This window comes from Orcinus orca, chromosome 10 (genome assembly GCF_937001465.1).
Source record: "Orcinus orca chromosome 10, mOrcOrc1.1, whole genome shotgun sequence".
NCBI lineage: Eukaryota > Metazoa > Chordata > Mammalia > Artiodactyla > Delphinidae > Orcinus > Orcinus orca.
The window spans coordinates 27,086,318-27,109,642 of NC_064568.1; the positions used below are offsets into that span (position 1 = coordinate 27,086,318).

The 23,325-nt window shown below is 41.4% G+C and overlaps 1 protein-coding gene across 30 annotated transcripts in view; it reads left to right on the forward strand.

The window, feature by feature from the left end:
- Nucleotides 1-23,325, forward strand: part of CADPS (calcium dependent secretion activator) — a 783,217-nt gene that overhangs the window by 616,236 nt on the left and 143,656 nt on the right. For all 30 annotated transcript variants that reach the window (XR_007479444.1, XM_049715275.1, XM_049715276.1 and 27 more), the window contains 2 exons: nt 6,086-6,298; nt 20,044-20,180. Coding sequence is in view for 29 of the 30 variants with exons in the window: in XM_049715275.1 (XP_049571232.1) it covers nt 6,086-6,298; nt 20,044-20,180 (350 nt within the window). In the remaining variant the exon portion in view is untranslated. The remainder of the gene's footprint in view (nt 1-6,085; nt 6,299-20,043; nt 20,181-23,325) is intronic.

A 23,325-nucleotide genomic window follows, 5' to 3' on the forward strand; every position in this document is an offset into this window, starting at 1 on the left:
CGACTTTGTGTGTGTGCATGTGTGTGTGTGCGTGTGCGTGTGTGTGTGTGTGTGTATGTATATGTGTCTTGTTCACCAGTGATGTGTGGGCTTGGCAGGTATTGCGTCTCCACGTCCAAATAAACCAGTCCTGTACGTCCACATTTGTTAACTACACATTTGTTAACTACAATTCAAAGTTAGCTGATGGTACTTGAAAAGAAAGTCCTCGCTAAATGTTTTTTTCCCTAAAAAGACACTAATCTACAGTGTAGACATCCAAGCTCCTCAACCTTATGTAACTAAGAAGCACACAAACGGTAGTATTTCTCGTAAGTTCTACATTGCATAAGTTCCACATCCTGCCCCCTCACACCTCTCCCCCCACCCATTTTATCTTTTTCCCAGAAAGAGATGAATAGAAATCCGCCTCAAGGAACCTTCAAAATGGGGGGGAGGGGCGGTGCGAAATCATTTCAGCATATTAATGAGCAACAGGCACCAACAGCCCTCTCCCAGAGAAGTTTATTTTTATGCCAAATCTGCACAAGGAAAGCATTTCCAACCATACTGCATTATTTGGCCCAAAACCTTTTTTTCTACTCCCATATTGCTCTTCCACATGCAACAAAATACACATAAAGGAAAAACAGAGTCTGAGAGAAGATGGGGTGTTAACCTGGAAAGGTGTGGCTGGGAAGACCTTTGGCCCAGCCCACTTAGGAAAATTAGCAGTGGGCTTCAGAATCCCAACCCGGAGTGCTTTGGACCAGCCCCGCCTCCTCAGACTTCTGTAGATAATTAGCATCCTGCCAGAGCACAATGATACAGAGCTGACCACGTAAGACGTAAACTAAAGGCTCTGCCTGGAAATCCCTCCTCATCAACAGAACCTACAAGTTTGAGCCAAGTTCGTGCAACAACTCATGGAAAGGATGTGGCCCCTGTATTAAGAAAGCAGCCCTCGTGGCATTCTGTGATGGTTTGGGGTCTCAAACCATTGTGTTCCCTTCAAAGAAACAGAGTCCCTCTTTCCTAAGACCTATATTTTCAAGTGGGAGACTCAAGGACCAATATGAGAAGGAAAAACAATACCATCTTATGACACTACCTTCTTTTAAGCCAGTTTACTATTCCTTTCCTCTACGTGATGGCATTTGGATTTTACCACAATCCACCAATTATATGGGACCCGGATTATCATCTCATTTTGTAAAGGAAGAAGGAGAGCTGGGACTTGGGGTCTAACCCATCACACCCTCTGGCAGCTGCGGAAAAACATAGCTCTGTGTACAGCTATAGCAAAGCTAGAGTTGTTATTTTATCATTCAAATGCAGAATTCTCTTCCTACAGTGGGGAGGGCAGGAGTGGGGAGAAAGCTGTTCTGTCTACATGCAAGAGGGGTAACTGTGCGTATGTATTATAAAAGCTTCTCTCCTTTTTTTCACATTGATCCCATGGGATATAATTTATAAATTCCTTTACCAAGGATGTCAATGGAAAGTAAAGTGATTATGTTCTTGAGAATAATAAGCAGAATCCTCTCTGCCTTTCCGTGTGCCAAGTCCTAGTTATTTTCAAAGCAATGTTTGATTGAAAATGGAGATTCAAATACTCCCAATCGTCATGAGAAAAGTCTAACCCAGAATTTCTTAAAGAGTGCTTATGGAAAATAGGAGTTCCTGGACCCCGAACCTAACCAAGAACCAGAAAGGGGAGGGCAGAATCCTATTTCAATAAGCACTCTAGGGGATCCTTACGTATAGTAAAGTTTGCCAGCTGGAGATCAGGGTAATGCACAATTTAGCCAGTGTCTTCAGAGGTTTGTGGAGTCTCTCCCTCTGCTCCCTGAAAGGTGAATGTGCACCTGGAGCAGGACTTCTGGGTCCACCTGTCCCCCCTCTCCTCTCGGCTTTATCCTGGATGTCAATGGAACCAACTGGTGGAGATGTTTAGGGGGCAGGTAGCCTTGTAGCATGGACATCCTTGCCTTTGTACCAGCCTGAGATCCAGCACTCATCCGGACATAATCACTTGCTCTAAATCAACTCTACCTGTTTAGGGTCCTTGAAAGATTGGTTTGGGGAACTGGTAAATAAGTGTAAGTAAGTTTTACATTCAGGGCCATCATTTTAATCAAAAATGAAAACACTACACTTTACCTTTCCCTGGGTATGGTTCGAAGAGTACGCAACAATCTCTCAATTCCTATTAGATCGAGTAATTAAGTCTTCAAATAGGATATTCACTCAGAATAATTCAGTGGCACAATTTAAACAACTAAATTAAATCTTTGACAACTCAACTTTACCATAATAAACAGACCACGTCCATGTGTGTTGTTGGAACGGCAATCCCCAGCCGGGAGCTGGCCCACATTCCTTGCCTGGTCTGCCTCCATCCGTTCCCAGACGTGTCCTCTTGTTCTTGACAGGTCAGTACCTGTGGGGTATTCCGTGGAGAGCCCAGGCACTGTCACACGTTGCATTTTGCAGATGCTGTCCCCGACAACTGCTGCCTTGCCCAAGACAGCTGCCTAGGAGCACGTAGTGATGTTCACATTGCCTTCTCCTTCCTTGGTTTTCTTTCAGCTAGTTTCTCTGCTCTCTCCTCACCCTCAATGGTGTGTCCTTGGTCTCCCACGCTTCCTGGAAAAGCTCTGGTGCTCTCCGCTGCTGTCACTGTCCTTGCTTGTGCTGCTATAGATGTTTCTGTTTGCCCCACTCCCTCCACGATTAGGCTTCACTCTGTTGTGAATAACTGATCCTCTGTGAGCAGTTACTGTGTGCAAGGCATGCTGTCCGGCTCTCCAGCAGTCCGGCACAATGCTTATGGTCACCAGCTCTAGAGTCAGACAGCCCGGGCTAGAAGGCCAACTCTGATGCTTACAGCTCCACTTTGTGTTCGTGGGATAGTTAGCTCCTTCTCTGTGACTCAGTTTCCTCATTTATACAGTGGGAATAAGAGTACTTGCTTCCCAGGGCCGTTGGGAGGATTAAATAAAAAATCTGAACACTTAGCATCTTTCCATCTCTACCTCTCTACTTCCCGAGGCAGCCCCATGAACTGACTTTCTGACTGTAGCTCCAGGAACACAGTGTCCCTATTCCCAGCTGTGGGCCCTGGCAGACGGGAGGTGGTGGAGCAAGGGAAAGGACCCATCCAGTGATGTCTAGCCTGCAGATCACCTACGGTATCATAGTAGCTTATCCCAAAGGTTACCATGAGACTAGACTACAGGAGCTCTACTGACCCCACTCTTCCTTTTAGCTCCTTGGTACCCACTTTTCAGGGGTTAAAGCATCCCTCAAGGCTCTTCTTCCTCTCTCACCCTGCAGAATTTTCCTTCTTATGGTTGTATCCATTCATTTCATCAGGTTTTCCCAGCTTGCTAACTGTACATCATCCTATCCAAATCACACATTTTAAAACTCTCTGTAAGAAATGAACCAAAATATTCCTTCCTAATCATAACCACCATAATGGTGCACCACTAGACCCTTCATATAAAGATGATGCTATTTATTGTTCTAGAATCCCTGGCAATTCTAAGTGCAAAACTACCAACACATACCCACTCTTGTGGAATAGACGTTAGAATTAACGTTGTCACCAGAAATCTTTTCCAATGCAAATGTCATACAGGTTAGTGACTGGGCCTTGTTGGAAATTTAGGGATGCTGATCACTCTGTTTACTCCCCTTTCATCTTTAAACTGATAACTGGTGGGGGTGGGGAGGGGAGGAAGGATGAGGAGCCTGAGGAAGATATGAAGCTTTATTTATGGACAGACAGTCCCAGTAACCACAAAATACAGGCTTTTGGAATATGTTGACAGACACAGTGTCTCTCTGGCCTGAGACCAAAGAGAGGCTTCTGCCTACTTCTCTCTAGATTTTAACCTTGAGAACTGCCTGTGGGACAAAAATGGGTCTGTAGAGCATTCATTCATCCAACTTGTATTTGTTGAGTACCTACTCTATGCCATGCACTGTTCTAGGTACCAGAGATGCAGCAGTGAACAAAAGAGACAAAAACTCCCTGTCTTTAGGAAGTAAATTATATAATTTGTTAGAGGTGGTAAGAGCTACGGAGAAAAATAATACAAGAGAAGAGAGGTGAGTAAGGAGAGGTAGAGGTCAGGGAAGGCCTGAACAAGCATGTGACATCTGAGCAAAGACACAAAGGAGGGGAGGTTGTGACTCATGCATATATCTGAAGGAAGAGTTCCACGCACAGGCAATGTCATGTGCCAAGGTCCTGAGGTGACAACACACCTGGAGTGTTCAAGGAGCAGCAAGAGGCCAGCATGGCCGTCATGACTTGGGTGCATACAGGGGCACGTGAGAGAGAGAGTAGTAGGAGAGGATGGTAGAAGTAGTGAAGGGTCAATTCATGTGGGGCCTTGCAGGCCCTGTCAGAACCTAGACTCTTCCTCTGAGTGAAATGCAGAGCTACTGGTAGGTTTTGAGCAGAGGGGTGGCATGACCTGACTCTTATGCTAAACCGATTACTCTCGCCCCCATCTGGAGAATCAAGTATAGAGAGTGAAGATGGAGGCAGGTGGATCAGATAGGAGGCTATTGAAATAATCTAGGTGAGAGATGAGCATGGCTGAATTCAGGGTGGAGGCATTGGAGAAGGCAGAATGGGTCAAATTCTGTTCTGCCGTCCTGAAAGTAAAGCCTTCAGAATTTCATTGGAATGGGCAGTGAGAGAAAATCAGGAGTCAGAAAGGACCCCGAGGTTGTGGACTTGAGCACCCAGAAGGATGAGGTCAGCTTTACTGAGATGGAGAGGAGGTTTGGGGAAAACACCAGGAGTTCAGTGTTGGATGTGATAAATTTGGGGTCTCTTTCAAATATCCACGTGGAGAAGTCAAGAAACCCACTGGATGTTCAGGTCCGCTGTTCAAGGGAGGTGTCTAGCGTAGAGCTAGAAATGTAGAGACCATGAGCATATCCATGGTATTTGACACGATGGCCATCACGATGGGGGATTGGGTGTAGATGAAGAAAAGAAGAGGTCCAAGGACAGAAGACCAGGATGCTCCCATGTTTAAAGGTCAGGAGGAGGAGTGAGAGGAGGAGGAACCAGCAAACAAGACTGAAAGCAGCAGCAAGGGAAGGAGGAAGAAAATCAGATGACCTGGAGCCAAGTGAAGAAAACCTTTCAAAGAGAATGGAATGAGTTGACGGATGGAACAAAATGAAGCCTTTGAGTTCATCATCGGACTCAGCATCGGGGAAGTAATCGGTGACCTCGACAAGTTTCACTGGGGCTGCAGCCCGATCAGAAGGGCTTTAAGAGGAGAGAGACCCTTGCTACTTGAAGTGTGGTCCTCCAACTGGCACCATCAGCATCATCTGGGAGCTTGAGTAGAAATGCAGGATCTCACTTACTGAATCAGAAGCTACATTTTAACAAGATGCCCAGAGAATTCACATGTGCACCAAAATTTGAAAAGCCCTGGTAGAGATCGACTTACATTGTAAAGAGAAGAACAATAGGGCAGTAGCTCAAGGGAGAAGTGGGGGTCGAGAGATGTTTTCGTTGTCTGGTTTGTTTGTATTTAAAGATGAGAGAGGGCTTCCCTGGTGGCGCAGTGGTTGAGAGTCCTCCTGCTGATGCAGGGGACGCAGGTTCGTGCCCCAGTCTGGGAGGATCCCACATGCCGCGGAGCGGCTGGGCCCGTGAGCCATGGCCGCTGAGCCTGTGCATCCAGAGCCTGTGCTCTGCAACAGGAGAGGCCACAACAGTGAGAGGCCGGCGTACCGCAAAAAAAAAAAAAAAAAAAAAGATGAGAGAAATAATACTGTTATTTATAGACAGATGTTTACCCGTCCATTAGGCAGCTCAGTTGACAACTCTGTCTCCAACCAAACAAAGATGGCGGGAGACAAGAGCTGGGCTCAAAATGCCTCTTGGACACCATGGCCCCACCTTGTGGCCAAGTGGGTATCAGATTTCCCATCCTACAGTCAGATAAATGGCTCCTCCCTTCTGCAGCCCAAGAAAAAGCACAGAAACTGCCTCTCTCAGAACTTAGTCCTGCCAAGAACATTGCAGCTCAACTTAGCAGTTTTTTTTTCCCTTTTAACCCAGGTTTGGAGGGTGGCCGAGCCTTCTTCAATGCAGTCAAAGAAGGAGACACCGTGATATTTGCAAGTGATGATGAGCAAGATCGCATTCTCTGGGTCCAAGCCATGTACCGGGCTACCGGTCAGTCACACAAGCCTGTGCCCCCAACCCAAGTCCAGAAGCTCAACGCCAAGGGAGGGAACGTGCCTCAGCTGGACGCCCCCATCTCCCAATTTTGTAAGTAAATATGCCATTTGTTAAAAATAGCTCTGTAGAGTAAAGTCAATCTTTCAAAGTTGAGTTAGAAAATCTAGTTGCTTTAACATTAAGGATTCACAAAATCATGTTTGCTGAAAAGAAAAAATAGTGACTTCAGAGGGGGAAAGTTGGGACAAAAATGTTAGATGAAAGTAATTTTAAAGTGCAATACTTGACATTTCCCCCTAAGGACTAAACAAAGAAAATATATTTTAGGTGGATTTTTATCTCTCTGTTTTGGTGAGAGTTTAGAATTCACAGCCAAACATGTATTTGTTTGAGTCCTTCAAATATGGTAGATTATGTATGTCCTTGCCTCATTTCTTCCTATTAAAAGTAATTGTAAAATAGGGCTTGATTTGAAATAAATTTAAATCTGCAACTTAGAACCATTTAAAAATAAATGATGACATTATCACATGCAGTGGAAAAAAAAAAAAAAAAAACCACGGTACCCATTCTGAGCTAAAATACCAGAACCCAAAAATGAAACTTCCTCCTTAAACAGCCCCAGTTCATATTCCAGTCTCTTCCCCTCTTACCTCAGCATCTGCTTTAATTTCTTGCCCCTTTGCCATGCCTTCTTGCTACCTACGTTGGTTTTTTATCTTGCAACACTTCAGACACACAGGGTCAGATAAAAGACAGCATACGCTTGGAGATGCTTATTGAAACAAAGACAATGGAAGCACTGAAGGCATAAGGCACCAAATTAAATAATTCATTTTTTACAAAACATGAACCCTAAATAGAGATGTTACGGTTCTGAATAACAGGTCAATTAGGAATAGCTCGGGTACAAGGCATTTTTAGCAAAAATCATGGTGAGTCCTGACTTTAGCATGGAACCCACTGATTCAGTGTAGTTCACTGAGCAACTGTCTAGATGACAAGACATTGATGAGGAAGACAGGTGAGATCCCTGCTCTCAGGATACCTACAGCCCAGTGGGGAAGTCTAGACAGTAAACAAGTAAAAAAATGAGTAAGATAGTTTCAGACATTGAGAAATACCATAAAGAATGTCATGCAATGGTGACTGAGTGGGGAGAGGGAATATAAGTCAGATGATCTGAGCTTCAGCCCAAATGATAGGGAGTCAGCCCCACAAATATCTGTGGACAGAGGATTACGGCAAAAGGGAAAGCAAGTGTGAAGGCCCCTCGTCAGAAATTTGACCTTGAACACAGTGCTTTCACACTGTCTCTCCTCTGTTGCTCTTAAAATATGGATCGAGGGCTTCCCTGATGGCACAGTGGTTAAGAATCCACCTGCCAATGCAAGAGACACGGGTTCAAGCCCTGGTCCAGGAAGATCCCACATGCCACGGAGCAGCTAAGCCCGTGTGCCACAACTGCTGAGCCTGCGCTCTAGAGCCCGCGAGCCACAACTACTGAGCCTGCGTGCCACAACTACTGAAGCCTGTGCGCCTACAGCCCATGCTCCACAACAAGAGAAGCCACTGCATTGAGAAGCCTGTGCACCACAACCAAGAGTAGTCTCCACTCGCTGCAACTAGAGAAAGCCCACGCACATCAATGAAGACCCAACGCAGCCAAAAATAAATAAATAATTTTTTAAAAATATGGATCGAATAATTTTGTAGCTACAGCAACTAAACAGAGAATAGTCTCTTTTCAATGAATTCCACTGCCATGTCTGTTTTTATCTAACAAGACTATGTTCTTAGACCTTGTAACACCTTTACTGTTGGGGAAAAACTCTTTTTGGATGACAAATACTATCCATCAGGTGCTCCCAGGGATTCCTGTCCAGTACTGATGGCTTTTTTTTTTTTTTTTTTTTTTTTGCGGTACGCGGGCACCTCACTGTTGTGGCCTCTCCCGTTGCGGAGCACAGGCTCCGGACGCGCAGGCTCAGCGGCCATGGCTCACGGGCCCAGCTGCTCTGCTGCATGTGGGATCTTCCCGGACCGGGGCATGAACCCGTGTCCCCTGCATCGGCAGGCGGACTCTCAACCACTGTGCCACCAGGGAAGCCCCTGATGGCTTTTTTTTTTTTTTTTTTTTTGCGGTACGTGGGCCTCTCACTGTTGTGGCCTCTCTCGTTGCGGAGCACAGGCTCCGGACGCGCAGGCTCAGCGGCCATGGCTCACGGGCCCAGCCGCTCCGCAGCATGTGGGATCTTCCCGGACCGGGGCACGAACCTGCGTACCCTGCATCGGCAGGCGGACTCTCAACCACTGCGCCACCAGGGCAGCCCCCCTGATGGCTTTTTAAAGGAAGATGCATTCCCTGTGGGACCTTGTACATAATCACACAATCATGTGGGTTTCCACAAAGAAAACCCTGAAAGAATAAGGAATAAGTTGAGGAGGGACCCAGGGGAAGAGGGACAGCCCTTCTGACCATGACCACCACCAAGTGTCCTACTCTCTTTTTTCTCTAACATTTGTGGCATTTAAGTTTGAGAGCAAAGAGAGAGAAGGAAGCATCTCTTTTTAAATGGTTTAGTCACTAGTTGAAATAAAAGCATCCCCAATCTTTATTGAATTAAAATAATTCCTCTGTAATGGAATCCCTTCTTTCACCCTGCCTGACAGGCTCCTTTTAAATAAATTTAGAAACAACACGTCCCATTATATTCCTCTGAGATGGAATTAACTGTGTATCAGGAAAATATTCCTAACTATAACCACCATCTAAATCAAGCTCATAAAACATGTGTCACAGGTGATATTTGGAAAATCCTGGTTTTATTTCCAAATAATCTCCACTTCTTCTGAAGTCATTTCACCTTACATTCAGTGTCTTTGTTCTATCGTCTGCCAAGATTAAGAAATTACTACTTGGTTCGTGATTAGCCCCCTTTTCTTCTCTCTAGTGTAGGAAAGAGGATGGACATTCAGGGGTAAAATTAAACGGAGACCAGACACTGATTTTAAAAAGGAGCTTAGTAATGGAGGCTCTTGAAAAGGGAATGGATGTCCCTTCATGGAAATACACAAGGGCTCTCGATTTACATTTCCCTCGGTGGGTAGGATCCGTTTAGCTGTGCAATTAGAATCTAGTCATTAGGCAGTCAGCTACAAGATTCAGCTGAGTACACACAAGCCTGAGGTATGTCACTATTCTAGTCGACAGAGGGAACTTTCATTAAATGGAGCATCCAGAGAAAAATTCTAAGGGTTCGAATTTGTGGAGTGGGGTAAGTAATGTCATTCCTAGAGAGCATGTGAGGTAGGCTGAGAGATGAGCGAGAAGGTCAGGTAATTCATGCATCTGGGATTTATCAGTACCTGGTGGCAGAACCACCCTGTTCCTTATTGTTCCCTTAATCACTGCCCAGGAACAGAGGTTCTCTAGAGAGTATGAGGACTACCTTCCTTCTTACCAGCTTCTGTAAGAAGGAAGCCACCACTTTCAGCCATGCAGGTTGTGCCCTGCAGGAGACACTTCTCCCATAGACAGAAATGCGAATGGTGCCTCCTGAGTTGTGCAGTGCCCATTCTGCACAGCTGTACACCATGACCCTGCAGTCAATGACAATCTTTACGCGGAGCTTCAACCCACTAGTGTTAAACCTAATAATCCCATAGTTACTTTACTACCCCTGAAACAGAGCCTCAACTGCTCCAGATTCTATCTAATGCTAGTTTAGGCACTTAATAAAAACTGCAGCCAGAGTACCCGAAAGTGAGGCTGTGTTCCCATACTTTAGAAACCAGCATCGGAATCCAGTCAGGGTTTAACCAAACCAACCTTCTGTATCTGATCGTTTACAGTTAGGGGTATTTAAAACCCATGAGAATGATTCAAACAGGAGCCAAGAATTTTACATTGTGTGGTAATGCACTGAGCAGTTGTGCAAAACAACGAAAAATGGCTGGGGGTAGGGGATAGATCATAATTTTTAGTGGAGTCTGCCACAGAATCGTGGTTACATAACAGTTATTTCAAAGCTGCATTTAAACTGGTAAATTCAAACCCTCACTATTAAATAGATCAGGCTTTATATTAAGTCAGTCAGACTTACAATGTTTATTCAGACGTAACGTAACCAGCTCATCCAGATTTGCCCAAGTCTTGCCTGGTTTTAGCCATTAAAGTCCTCTGTCCCAGAAGTCCCTCTGTCCCCTGAGCAAACTGGGATAGTTTGGTCACCTGGTACTACAAAGTGAGATAACAGAAAAATGAAAAACAATTACAACATAGTAGTAAAGTAGCAGACTTTGATCCTTCACTGACACTTGGTTCTCAGTCTATACCTCCATTTATTTTGTCACATCACAAACGTTAAGTCAATCACAGACCCTCTAACAAAGGGAGTGAAAACAATCAAGTATTGCATTTTAAAAAGATCTCCCTGACTTCCAAAAGGTAAGGGTCATTGTTAAATACTTAATTCTGTACACATCTCATCAAATCCCTGTTTTTGAATATTTGCTCCAAGTATTTGCTGTTCTTGCAAGTGAATGATTTTTAAGAACAACTTTTCTATGAGTTAACTTTGTAATCACTCTGTTAATATTTACATGGCAAAGGGAAGCTACAGAGAAATGGGATAGGTTTTTTGGATAGAGAAAAATAAACACTCCAGTCTTGTCATGTCGCTGTCTGCTCAAGGGAAACTTGAGAATGGAATATTTTACAGTTTGGGATACTTGAGCGTAATTGTGAGTTTATTTGGGTCTTTCTAAATTCAGTTTAACAGACTTCTGGGTGCAGATTTTATTTTTTTTTCAATTTCGAAAGCTCGATTTCAAAATGAAAAGACACGTCTAAGAGTGGAGTGGAGTATTTGTGTGGAATCGGAAAAACTGAAAGAAAAATAGATCCTGCTATTCATTAGTTTGTATGTGACTCTACAATGATTTTGGGAGGGTTCCACCAAACTTGTAAACCTTTTTGTTCTTTTGTGGTTTTTTTGATGTGTGTTGCTGTTGATTTAATTTCTCTCTCTCTCTCTCTTTTATTTATTTATTTTTTTGGTTAAAACTTGAAAAAATTAAGTCAGTGCCTAGCTATACAACTTTTTAAAACAAATACTTGTAATTTTCCAGTTTTTTAAGGCCAATGTTGCTTACCTTGGAAATGACGTCCAAATCATTGAGTTGAGTGTTGCCACGATTTATTCTGCCAAGTGGCCTCTCATTGAAACACCCGATCCCTGTGCAATGTGTTAGAGGAACAGTGGAAAATCAGTGCCTCCGTTCTCAAGAGTGCAGGGGGAGGGGGTATTTTAAGCTTTGCTCTTTGGTCAATGATTGATATATCACTTGCAATGAGTCTCATACTGATGTCTGTTCTCAACTGATAAGTGTTAATCACATCATAGATCCCTAAAGTTGGATGTCTTTGAGAATGGTTCTAATTTTGCTACCACCTGAAGAGTCTTCAACAGTTAGGGGGATCTTGGTTACTGTTGGTTTGGGGGGGGTTGACTTTGGTTTTTCGTTTTGTTTCATTTAAGTTTTCTTGTTCAATCTTTGCTCAAACCCAAGAACTTTAGCTGCTAGGTTAGAACTCCTGTCTGCTTTCCTGAGCCTTGTTGCTAGTCTTTATGTTATTCTGGTTTGTTCCTTCTTACCCTGCTAACTTCTAGCTGGACTGAAGGGTAAGTGTTCCCCTATAGCTAGCACAGCTCAGATAATCAGACTAGATTATCTGACACCTGCAATGTGCTTCCTCCCTCTCCTCTGAAATCTTCCTCATGTCTAGACTTTGTAGTAAAACTTTTCATGTTATTTTCCTGACCGTAGGTCTGAAATGTCAGCTTCATACTGAAACTAGGATGCATGTGATGTGTGCATAATTGCCTCCTCTCCTTGGCTTTCATATTGGCATCAAATGATCCTCTGAGTAAAGCCAACCATGAACATATCCTAATTTTTTTTTATTCCAAGAATATTAATGAACGTCACAACAAAATGGCAAATAATGCCTTTGTTTCGTGGAATTCACAGCTACCTGACTGCTTAATGCCTGAAAACAGATCATTTTGCACCCTGATGATGTGTTGCTATTGTTGTTTTTCGTTTCCCATTCCAAAGGTTAGAATGGTCAGCGAACCAATGGTGTGGTAACCACGGGTACCTTAACAAATAGAAGGAGGGGTGGGGTAGGAAACCCAAAGATGTTAACTGAGCAAGACTCCAAGAAATTGCAGAACACAATAAAGTAAATTCATTACTTGAACACGAAAGAATTCATCCTACCTGGCTTGAGGGTGTGCTCTAAGACCCAAGAGAGGATTAATTTTGAAAAGAGACATGTAATACATGCAGCTAGCACGCACAAAAACAGGGCACTAAGGACCCAATTGAATTCATGTAGCTTATTCACAGAAGCTTCAGGTTCACAATCTCACAATGTCACGGAGGGTTTTGACCTCTGGTCTCAAATATCTCTCTGCTGCTCTCCCAAGAACAATGACAGCAATAACTTTTTAGGACATCATTTGTATTTGTATTCATTTTTCTAAAAATACACCTGTAAGAGAAAAAAAGAAACTTTAAAACATAAAAACATCGTTCTCTTCACTATTTGAGTTATTAATAAAAGAGAGTACACAGTTCCTTTATTCATAGAGGAAAAAGCTGTCCACCAAAAATGTGTTGAGGGAAAACTAGACGTTAGAGGGAGCTAGAAAAATTGGTCAAGAGAGCAGGCAAATATGTACTTGAGTATTTTGAATGTGAACTTAGAAGTTGTAGGTCACATCATTTCTCCTGACCATTTAATAATAGCCCTTTCTTCTTTTCGTTTTTTTCTTTAATTTGCTTTCTATCCCTCCTTTCTTTCTTTTTTCTTTTCTTTTGCATAAATGTACCCCTGGCTAGCAGACAGATTTTTTTTTTTTTTTTTACCACTTCAAGCAGATAATTTAACTTTCCTTTCCTTTCCATGTCCGATGAGGCATTTGTAAAAGCTTACCATAGAATGTGAACTTTGTGGGCTTTTAGGATTTTGCTATACTTTTTTTAAAGATTAAAAGAAAGGATGGATGAATAGATGACTGAGTGAATTTTGTTCTAGTGAATTTACATGTATTTGCACAACAATGCATTGCTATCCTGGTAGACTCCCAAATAGTTGTTTGCCTCAATTCCTTCTATAGTTTTGTCTCAGATTTTTGCTGCATCTTCTTGTATTGTCAACTTGCAGTTGCTACACTGCAGGAATGCAACATCAGAGAATGAATTCAATATTAATTTGCGTGACCCCAAACCACACTGTGTATCACTTTCCTTCTCACTCTAAAGTAAATGACTTTTTAAAAGAATAGTCTCTCACAATCAGGGCCAAAATTTTCCAAATACTATGTTAGGATGTCCATAGATCATCTTAAATGAAGGGTCACTTCATTGTTAACTGCTTCAAACACATTTAACATACTATTCACTAATCAGCTGAGTTATTTTCATGACCTATAGTGATTTATAGGAAGATACATTATTAATTAGTCAACTATAGAAAATTTGTGTTTGCTCTTATTGCAGGGACATAAAAATATTATCAAGTACTGTGTAAATTAATTGAAAATGTAGTAACTACAGCAGGGAAAATTACAAATCATTTATTGGTTTTGAGATCATTGACAAAAAATTCTGTTATGATTTTTACTCAAAGCATTTGTCTTATGAAGAATTATAAAAATGAACATTGAAATAAATACCACATGTTTATCCCCTTGGGTGTATTGCCAGAGATTTCTGCAAAATGCAAGGTGGACCTTGATAGCTTCGGAAGAAGCCATCCTCTCTTGGCCATGCAAGTTAGCTTGATTGAGTCAAAGGGACCATGAAGGAATTAAGTTGTTTCTCAAGGGCAGCAGGCAGGGGAGGACCAGTCTTTTGCTTGCTGTGCAGAGCTCAGGCAGGGCACAACATCCCCTGGTTACTTGATCATGCCAAGAAAAACTCTTCTAGAAAAATCCGTAAACAGTCAGCTGCCATCCATCATTGTCATTTCTTTATTTCATGTCTTCTGATGAGGTTGACTACTGTCATTGTTCGTTATTGTCCAAACCATACATTCACTCTTGTACTGTCAAGCAGATATGACAAGCACACATTTTCCATACAGGAAGGATACAAAGTCACCTTTTAATTTGCAGTTCGAGTTCACAGTGACTTTATAGTTACATGAGCTATTCTCTTGCCTCTAGCATCCATCAGGAATAACAACAGCCATAACTGTGCTCTGAATTTCAGTGATAAAGCAGCTACCCCCAGTTTATTATAAAAGGGATTCATTAGAGGAAGGAGCCTCCCCCAGACAATTTGTTAACAACACAATCATAGTTATTTTCAACAGCAGCATTTTTTCCCTAGCCTATAAAAAGTTCTAACAGGTAATACTACAAAATAAAAAGATTTGACCTTTTGTATTCATTCCTCAAGCTGTTGGGATAATAGAAAAATCTCAACAAAATGAAAATTGGAAAGCTATATTATTCCCCTCCCACCCAAGAAAATTCCATTCGGTAGACCTTACTGCAAACATAGCTAAATTTCTTTCTATCGGAAAAAAGATCACACAAATATGCTTGCTATTAAGACGAGATCATGAAAAACTATGATATATTGTTTCCCATTGTGAAGGAGAAAAAGAAAAAGAATATCGAACATGAAATGAACCCAAATATCACAGACAAAATAAACGATAGGATGGTCAATTAGGAACATCACTTGAAATTTAAGTAGATTAAATGAGAGTATAAAATCCACATAATCGTATCACTTTAGGAACCATTATTTTCCCAACATTCCTTAAATGCCAAACCAAAATTGTTTCTGAGCAAACTTGGGGTAAAAATTTTAATTAGTTTCCTCTTGAAAGCATACTTGCCTTCCCTAAGTCTGCATGTCCGTCAGCCCGCTTCTGTGTCATGGATACCCATTGATAGTTCTTTTAAGTTTATAAATGTAGTTTAGGTACCAATATCAGCTTTATTCATCTAAGTTTAGTCTGAAGTCAGTCTCCTATGCCCATGCTGTAAAGAACTCCAAAATCTTTATGCAATTACAGCCCAGAAGTGAAACAAGAAGCATTGTTTGGAAGATGTGTTGAATTATGCCCTAGCTCCAGAGCCTATGAAATTACATAGCCCATTTTCAATACATTTGAAGCCCTTACAAACTAAGCAGGACTGAGCAACTGTTCAGCCAGGTCTGAAAAAGGTAAAGATTGAAGTAAATTCTTAAAATGCAGTCGATCCTTGATTTCTTAAATAATAAAAAAAAAAGTACATATATTAATGAAAAAGAACATTGGTACGTGTCTCCAAAAACAAGAGATAATCCAAACGTCATTAGAGTTTTAAGCTTCTACTTTCCCCTCCTCATTCTATTTCGCTCAGCCTAGTATTTAAATTCATTTGCATTCCCTTGACACATGCCAAACATTGGCAAGGGAATTGATCCCAGGGTGTCCTGAATCCAGGAATTGACTTTCTCATCCTTTTGCTCTGGGCTGTTTTCCCCTCGCTAATGTCAACATTGGAGTTTTCTTTTTCTCTCATCAACCAATTCCAATTGTTTGCACAGGGCAAAATGCGACTGCAAGGAGGATTTAGTTTTTAATGTTCAGCACTGTAGAAGAACAGACTGGGACCATGCAAGGATGACTAGGTGGTGTTGCTTGAGAAGCACCCACAAGTTCTTTGAAACAGAATTTGGAACAGCTGGACCACTGCAGTGTTTTATTTTAAAATAGATAACATATGTAATGCATATGGTCCTAGACATGTATGGAGACACAGGCAGACAATCTGAATGGTATCCAAAGACACCTGCACCTAGAATTCTGTTTCCTTTTATAAGATTTTTTTCCCCCTAAGAACACATGTTCCCACTTTGGGATTTGCAAGATGCCATCTGAATCCCCATGTGTGTGACTCCTTTAATAAAGTCGATGGGAAGTTTCCTGAGATGCAAATGTCAGAGTAAGTCAGTTAATAAACACCTTCTAAGGACCTGGCTCCTCTGGTAGCTGCCAGGGGAAGTAACAGATCAGAAACTTACCCCTCAAGGAACATTTTATCTACCAGGGGATTTAAGTGTGTGTTCTGACCACGGAGAAATTGGAACATCACCCAGCAAAAACAGAGACAGAGAATAGGAGCTGGTTATACAGGGGCAGAGGAGAAGCATGAAGCAGAGAGCTTGGAAAGGACTCCCAGCTTCCTAGAAACAAGATAGTTTAAGAAGCAGCCTATAACTAACAATATAGGTTAATAGCGATCAATGTAGTGAAAGCCTTGGTCTCTAAGAATATTAAACAAACTGGCTTTGGGGGCACTAAGAAGCCTGCCCGTTCACTCATGGCTAAGGTTTTTGAGCACTTAGTATATGCCAGGCATGTAGGTGCTTTACGGGTTCTGCTTATCAGATCCTGTCAACAGTCCTCTCTGAGGGTAGACTCGAACACCATTCTCAACTTACAAATGAGGAAAATGAGACTCAGAAACACTAATCAACTTCCTCGCGTTGCATACCCTGTAACGGCAGAGCTGGCCTCAAATTCAGTCTTCGTGACCCTCTAAGCCCAGAGGCTTAGTCACCTGCTATCCTAGCTCAAATAAACTATGCCTGTTGAATTTAGTGTATCAACATTTCCTAAAATCAAGAAATAGAAAATATTTTTTTCGAGAGCACATTTATTTATCTCAGTGAGATAAATTCATTATTTTAACGCATATGTTTCGAGTGCCTGCTGTGTACCAGGTACTGTTCTAGGTGCTGTGGGAACACAGCAGAGAACAAAAATTTCAAAATCCCTGCTTGGATGGAGCATCAAAATCACACCCCTTCCTTGGACACCTTAAAAAAGCATTCCTGGCCTACTGCTCCTCTTATTTTTTTTTTTTTTTTTCGTCTGAATGTAACAAGCTCAATGAAACTCTCAGAAATTTCATGGGAGCCAGCCACCCTGTTAAGCACTCTTGAGTTGTTGGAACCATTAAGATAATGAGCCTGATTCTGAGTAAATGATGATTTTGTGTAAGAAAAATCCAAGGGCTGCTCGTTTTACTTGCTGGAAATTCCTACTGCATTAAGCTCCATCCCATGGAAGGTGCAAAGGGACCTTAAGGATGATTAAATGACAGTGGCAGCAGAAAGGGAACTAAAAGTTCGGCTCATCTGACACACGAGGAAACTGAGACTCAGACAGATCAACACTTCAGCCAGTATCCCACACCTATTTAAAAGCGGAGCTCACAGGAGCACCCAGACCTCCTTAAATCAGTCCCAGGCTCAGTCACCCCCGTGTGAACTGACAGAGAGGAAAGAAGGAAGAAGGGAAAAAGGAATTTTTATGTTGATAGGGTTACTTTCGGAAAAGGAAAACAGGCGGATTTTAAGAATATTTTAAAACCTGCTTTAAAATGTAAGTAAAAATGAAATTGTTCTTTAGATGAAGTCGAAGCCAAGAATTAGCGTGGTGAAGCCGTCTTGTGATGATGGATGGGGAGGTGAGAGGGGGTAGGTCTGTATCCAGGTCTCCACGGAGGAGGCAAGCTCTCTTTCCAGATCCATTTCCTGAGTGGGCAGCCATGCAAAATAGTTCATCACAGAGTTTTCAAGAGGTTCAGCAAATAGAGGAAGAGACTTCAAACGTGGGGCGTATTTTTAACAGCTACAGAAGAGCCCCCTTCTCTCTGGCTAAATGACTGTTTGCACCATCATAATTGAAGAGCACTAAAATAGCAGAGGCAAACTGGCCAAGTAAAGGGCCCGACCGATTTGTCAGCCTGCAGCCTCTTCTGAGAAACCTGAGAGCAAGAAGCTGATGCTAGCCAAATTGCCTCATCGATCTGCTAGAATTGGGAGGCACGGAGTGAGTGAGGCTTTTTATGAGCAATGGGTGTACCCCACTGTTCGTTTCTCCGGGGACTGACGGGATGGGGGCGAGAGGGCAGAATTGTCCTAAGGGACGGAGCAGTATCACCTGGATTACAGGAGTGCCATCCTGCAGGGGGACAACTAAAGTTAGAGCGGGTTTAAGACACTTGCTTTGAGCCAGACACACACACACACACACACACACATCCTAGAAGCAGCTAGCTTTCTCCCCAGTACTAACTTCCTGGCCACCTCTCTTTCTAGCCATCCTGAGTCAAAGGAGAAATATAGCTTGGAGACCAAATTACCAAACAAAAGAATCCTCCTAGATAAAGCACATAAACTCAAATTGAAAGCACTTTCCTGAAGACAAATCTGAGGCAATTAACCCAGCAAAGAGGATTCTTTCAGATGCTCTAATATAATTCCTGCTCATGTGATATCCCTTCCAGAATTTTGTGTTTTATCCTATTAGTAGAGCGATTTGGCTATTAAAACAGACATTCTTCAACTTGCCTTCTGGTAACCGTTGCTTCTGTGTGTCTTGGGCATAAACAACACATCCTGTTCAAACACTGACCACTTGCTGCTTCTATGAAAGATGACTGAAGATTTAAAACCCAACAAAAAGAGGGCATACATCTGACATACCACGCATTGAGGTTGGAAGGATACACAAAATTAATAATGTGAGGAAAAATCATCATCTTAATATCACACTGCAGCTATAACCCCCATTTTCAGCCATCCCCCAAGCAGGGAGGAAAAAAAAAACTGCCTGGGATGAAGGCCACTTTTGAAAATATTATTCAAATACCCTCTCAAGTCAGAAATCCGTTTTCCCATGTCCTGACAGCATCACTGGTCCCTGGCAGGTGCCCGTATTCCAGTAGAATGTTGCACGCAAGGGGATGAATAAACTCTTGCTTGATTTAAGATTCTTTTTCTTCACAGCATTTCAGGACAGTGAGTAAATATGAGACAGAGTGAGCCGATTCCCTTAATGTCTAGGACCTTCATTCCTTCCTCTTTGGGATTTGCTTGGTCTCACTCGAGTCGGATTCTCTGAGTTATTTTGCCGATTGAATATAGACTATTTTAGTTACACATATTGAGATTAATTAGTTAGCCCTTAGGAGGTTTTGCCTACAGCCTTCACCCTGTAAGGAAAAGTGTGAATACATTGAGACTATTAATTCACAATAAATGGCAGATCATAGCTCTTGCTGAGTACATTTGTTTGTCTTTCATAAGCTTCGCTAACTGAGTAAGCACACTATAAGGCAATGTCCTTGGCTATCACAAACTAAATTCCCGTTGAACTTATTCTCCAGGTTTCAATGAACATCTTTTGTTATTATTTTGTTTTAATTTTGGAGGATGGGGACCCAAACCTTTTGTGCAACCAAATCGGCCACGGGGATTTGGAAGGGGAGGATAAAAATATTGTCACTTTGCTGAAAATCAGCATAACCCTTTTTTTCCAGATAATCCCAATAATTGTAGAGAAATTGCTCTAGATATAACCACTGGAATGGCAGAATCTATTAACCTAAAAGCTAAATAGGCTTTTATAAGCAAAGATCCGATCTGCTTTCAGTGTTTGGTGAAACGCAGGCGAAGTTACGGTCGAGTGCTTAGTTTTTCAAGAACAACATAAATGCACTGGAGTTGTGATCATTTGATAAACATGTTGATGCCAATATATTTTTGCCGAAATGCAATAAACTCACCAGTAAGTGATGCAAGTTGACAATGGGAGGTATAAAAAGAATATCTTGGGGATGTTGGTGGGAGGTAACGGGGAAACAGCTAGCATTTGTAATGCCTAGTGAATTCCTGTGTATTTGAAATGTCAAAGAAAATGTGATGTGTTTCTCTAAATTGTGTCTCTCTCTACATGTATAAATGAACAGACGCAGATAGAGCTCAAAAACATGGCATGGATGAATTTATCTCTTCCAACCCCTGTAACTTTGACCACGCTTCCCTCTTTGAGATGGTGCAACGTCTTACTTTGGATCACAGACTTAATGATTCCTATTCTTGCCTGGCAAGTATATTCTTTGGTATACAGCAATTGAAACGTGATAACATTTCAAAAAATAAAATATTTTTCTACCTTTATGTCAGAAGCTCTTTTCTCCGTTGTGGAGCCCCTTTAACAATTATAAATGTGTTCTTGATTTCCTGTGTTGAGATAGTTTTAGTTACCAAAGAAAGAAGACAGAGCGGGAGGAAGTTATCAGTAGAGACGGATCCAATTCCCCAGCCTCCCTATCTGAGCTTCCCCCTTTTCAGCTGCTACATGAGAAATATTCTCAAGAGGGTAATTGAGTTTGGCACCTGCTTATGGAGAACTTGTAAAAATTGCCTCGGTTTCTTAGACATTAAGATTCCCCTCGCGCCCCACCCCACATAGTAAGACCCTGTGCTCCTGTCTCAGAAATGAATGGGTCCTTTTTATTTATTTTTTTAAAGATCAAAATGATTTGTAAATCAAGTTCACTTCCCTTTTCATAAGGTAAATGGGTTTGGGTTTGTTTGTTTGAGTGGCTTTCTTCTTTCTACCTAGTATTCGAAGCATTTTTCACCCTTTGGGGGAATTTTCGTGTGGTGCTTTAGACGTTTAGAAGTCCCGCTCTCCAGCAAGAGCATGAACATTTCTTGAAATCCTATTTTAAGCCTAGATTTAAATCCATTTAAGTTTAAGGGACCGCTATTACGTGTTGATTAGATTTATGAAGATAGATTTGAGGTTATACCATCAAATTCAAAAGCCTGAAAGAGACCCAATTTATTTCCTTCTGCAAACCAGAAATTGTTACTTCATTGCTTAAAGATAAAGGCTATTAATCCCACATTATAGATGGGAAGGGTGAGGGGAAAGGATGAAATGGCTTTACACAGAGGAAAAGCCTCATCCCTGACTCCACATACCAAGGTTAATATATCTGTATATTATTAAATTTAACATATTATTGATATTAACATAAATATAATGAAAATCTGCGTTTTTTGTCTAAATGGTATGGCTATACCCTAAATCTGTCCTGACTAATTTTTTTGTTTTAAATTCCTTTTCTTGTTTTGTGCCAGGATCCAAAATATTTAAAATGGTAGATAAAATAGTCTAAAAAACAGAAGCGGGATTATGTGGAATAATTTATTAATCTTCGTCTCACAAAAGATTCATTGATTATCTCAGGTTTAGAACCACTTCATCAGAAGTCTGAACTTTGCCAAATTGGAAAGGAATACATCATTTTGACTTAAAGAAAAAAGAAAAGCTTACCTTGCATTGCAAGGCAGTTTTTCTCAAATGTATTTCCTACGATTATGTAATTATTCATGTAATTATAAATTGCATTCGTGAAACTTGTAAGAATATGCCTCTGAACTTAAATAATTTCTTTTTATGTACAATTCCCAGTCTCTTGAGGAATTTTTTGAGGAGTCTTATTTTCAAGACTTTTTTCAAATCCTAATTTCTTAAAACGATTTTCTTTTTCACTAAGAAATTCATCACTAAGGAGTGAGTGCCCTCTAGAAAAAATTAAACCAGAAATGAAATTTTGAAGCTCGCTCCCTGTGAATCATATATAGGCCTAAAAATCCAAAATTAATTATGAATATCATAAAACAGTTTCCTTTCCCGTTTGTGTACCTGTATCTATTAATCATCATCCCCAAATTTCAGAAAATAACAGCCATTAAAAAGACCTTATCTCCTGCCTCTATATATTCCATTTTCTCATTATTACAATCTTTTTTTTCAGTTAGTTTTGGAGACCGACCAGCAGGAATACATAAATTTTTCTGTGTCTTCGACTGAGTTCCTAATTGATATTTCTTCAACTCTTTTCAAAGCAGCTATTTTGGCATCTACAAAAGACTTGGTGTCATCTGAGTCGTAGAAAATATATTTTAATCTTTCACAGCAGTGTTGTTTCTAAGATTTAGCATTTGGGGTAGCAGATGGAGTGGCAAAGAAGTTGCCTATAGGGGCAGCCCACTGCCTCGACTACTCTCCCGCCCTCTGCAGTAACTTATCATTTGAAATAGGAAAGATGCCGTCTTTCGTTGGATGCATTGCTGAGCTGCATGTTGTCTATAGAAGTTTCCCCGGATCACTAATACCAGAGGAGAGTGTTGGCAGGGGCCTCCCTCGCTGCAATTCCTTGGCCTTTACCTGCCACCTGGTCACTTTCTCCTTTTGCCTTTTCTCTCCCAAGACGGAGCCATATTCAAAAGATGACTCAGAGAAGACCCTCAAAGTAAAATTAAATTTATATTTGAGACAATCCTAGATTCTCTGCTTACAATGTATCACCTCAGTTGGTTTCTTTCTTGCTTCAGAAAGGTACCCAAACTGAAAGAAGTGATTGGATTTCAGGCTTGTTCCAAGGGTGCCTTTGAGTGTCAAGTCGCTTAGCCTGTCTGATCAGCTCTTCAGTGCATGACAGAGGCAGCACTTTCTACCCCATCATGCCTACCAGTCTGCTCTGGATCGGAGATTCCATCCGGGTTCTCTTTCAGAGCAGAGTTTTGTGTGGTCCTGCAGCGAGCAAATACACGATAAGAAAACCAATAACCTCCAGGGAAAGAATAAGGCAAAACGCTCAGCCAGGGCACAGGAAGCTCCTCTCAGTTTAATTGAATCCTGTATGATTCACAACTTGAAAACTTAGTCATGTTGTTCTCTTTGGAAAGTTCTGTTATTATCTTCAGTTTTAAATCTAAAAAGCTTTTTTCTTCCAAAGTGAAAGGATTTATGAAGTCCTAGCATGTATGTAGACCAATCCTAGTATTTATTAATGCTCCAGAGTATTAAAAAAAAAAAAAAAAAACACCCAGAAGACTTGGAGTAAGACAGAGCTGGGTGTGCAAGAGGGAGGGGATATGGAGATATATGTATACATATAGCTGATTCGCTTTGTTATACAGCAGAAACTAACACAACATTGTAAAGCAATTATACTCGAATAAAGATGTTAAAAAAAAAGTGAAATAAGAATCTAATAGTATCATACTCTACATACTATTTTAAAATAATTTATTGCATTGTGACCATATTTCCATGTTAGTAGGTATATTCTGTAATATTAAAAAGAAGAAAGACAGAGCTGGGTTTGAGTCCTGCCTGTTTTGTGTTATTTGTGAGCTCTTATTTCCATCTCCTCATCTGGGAAATGGAG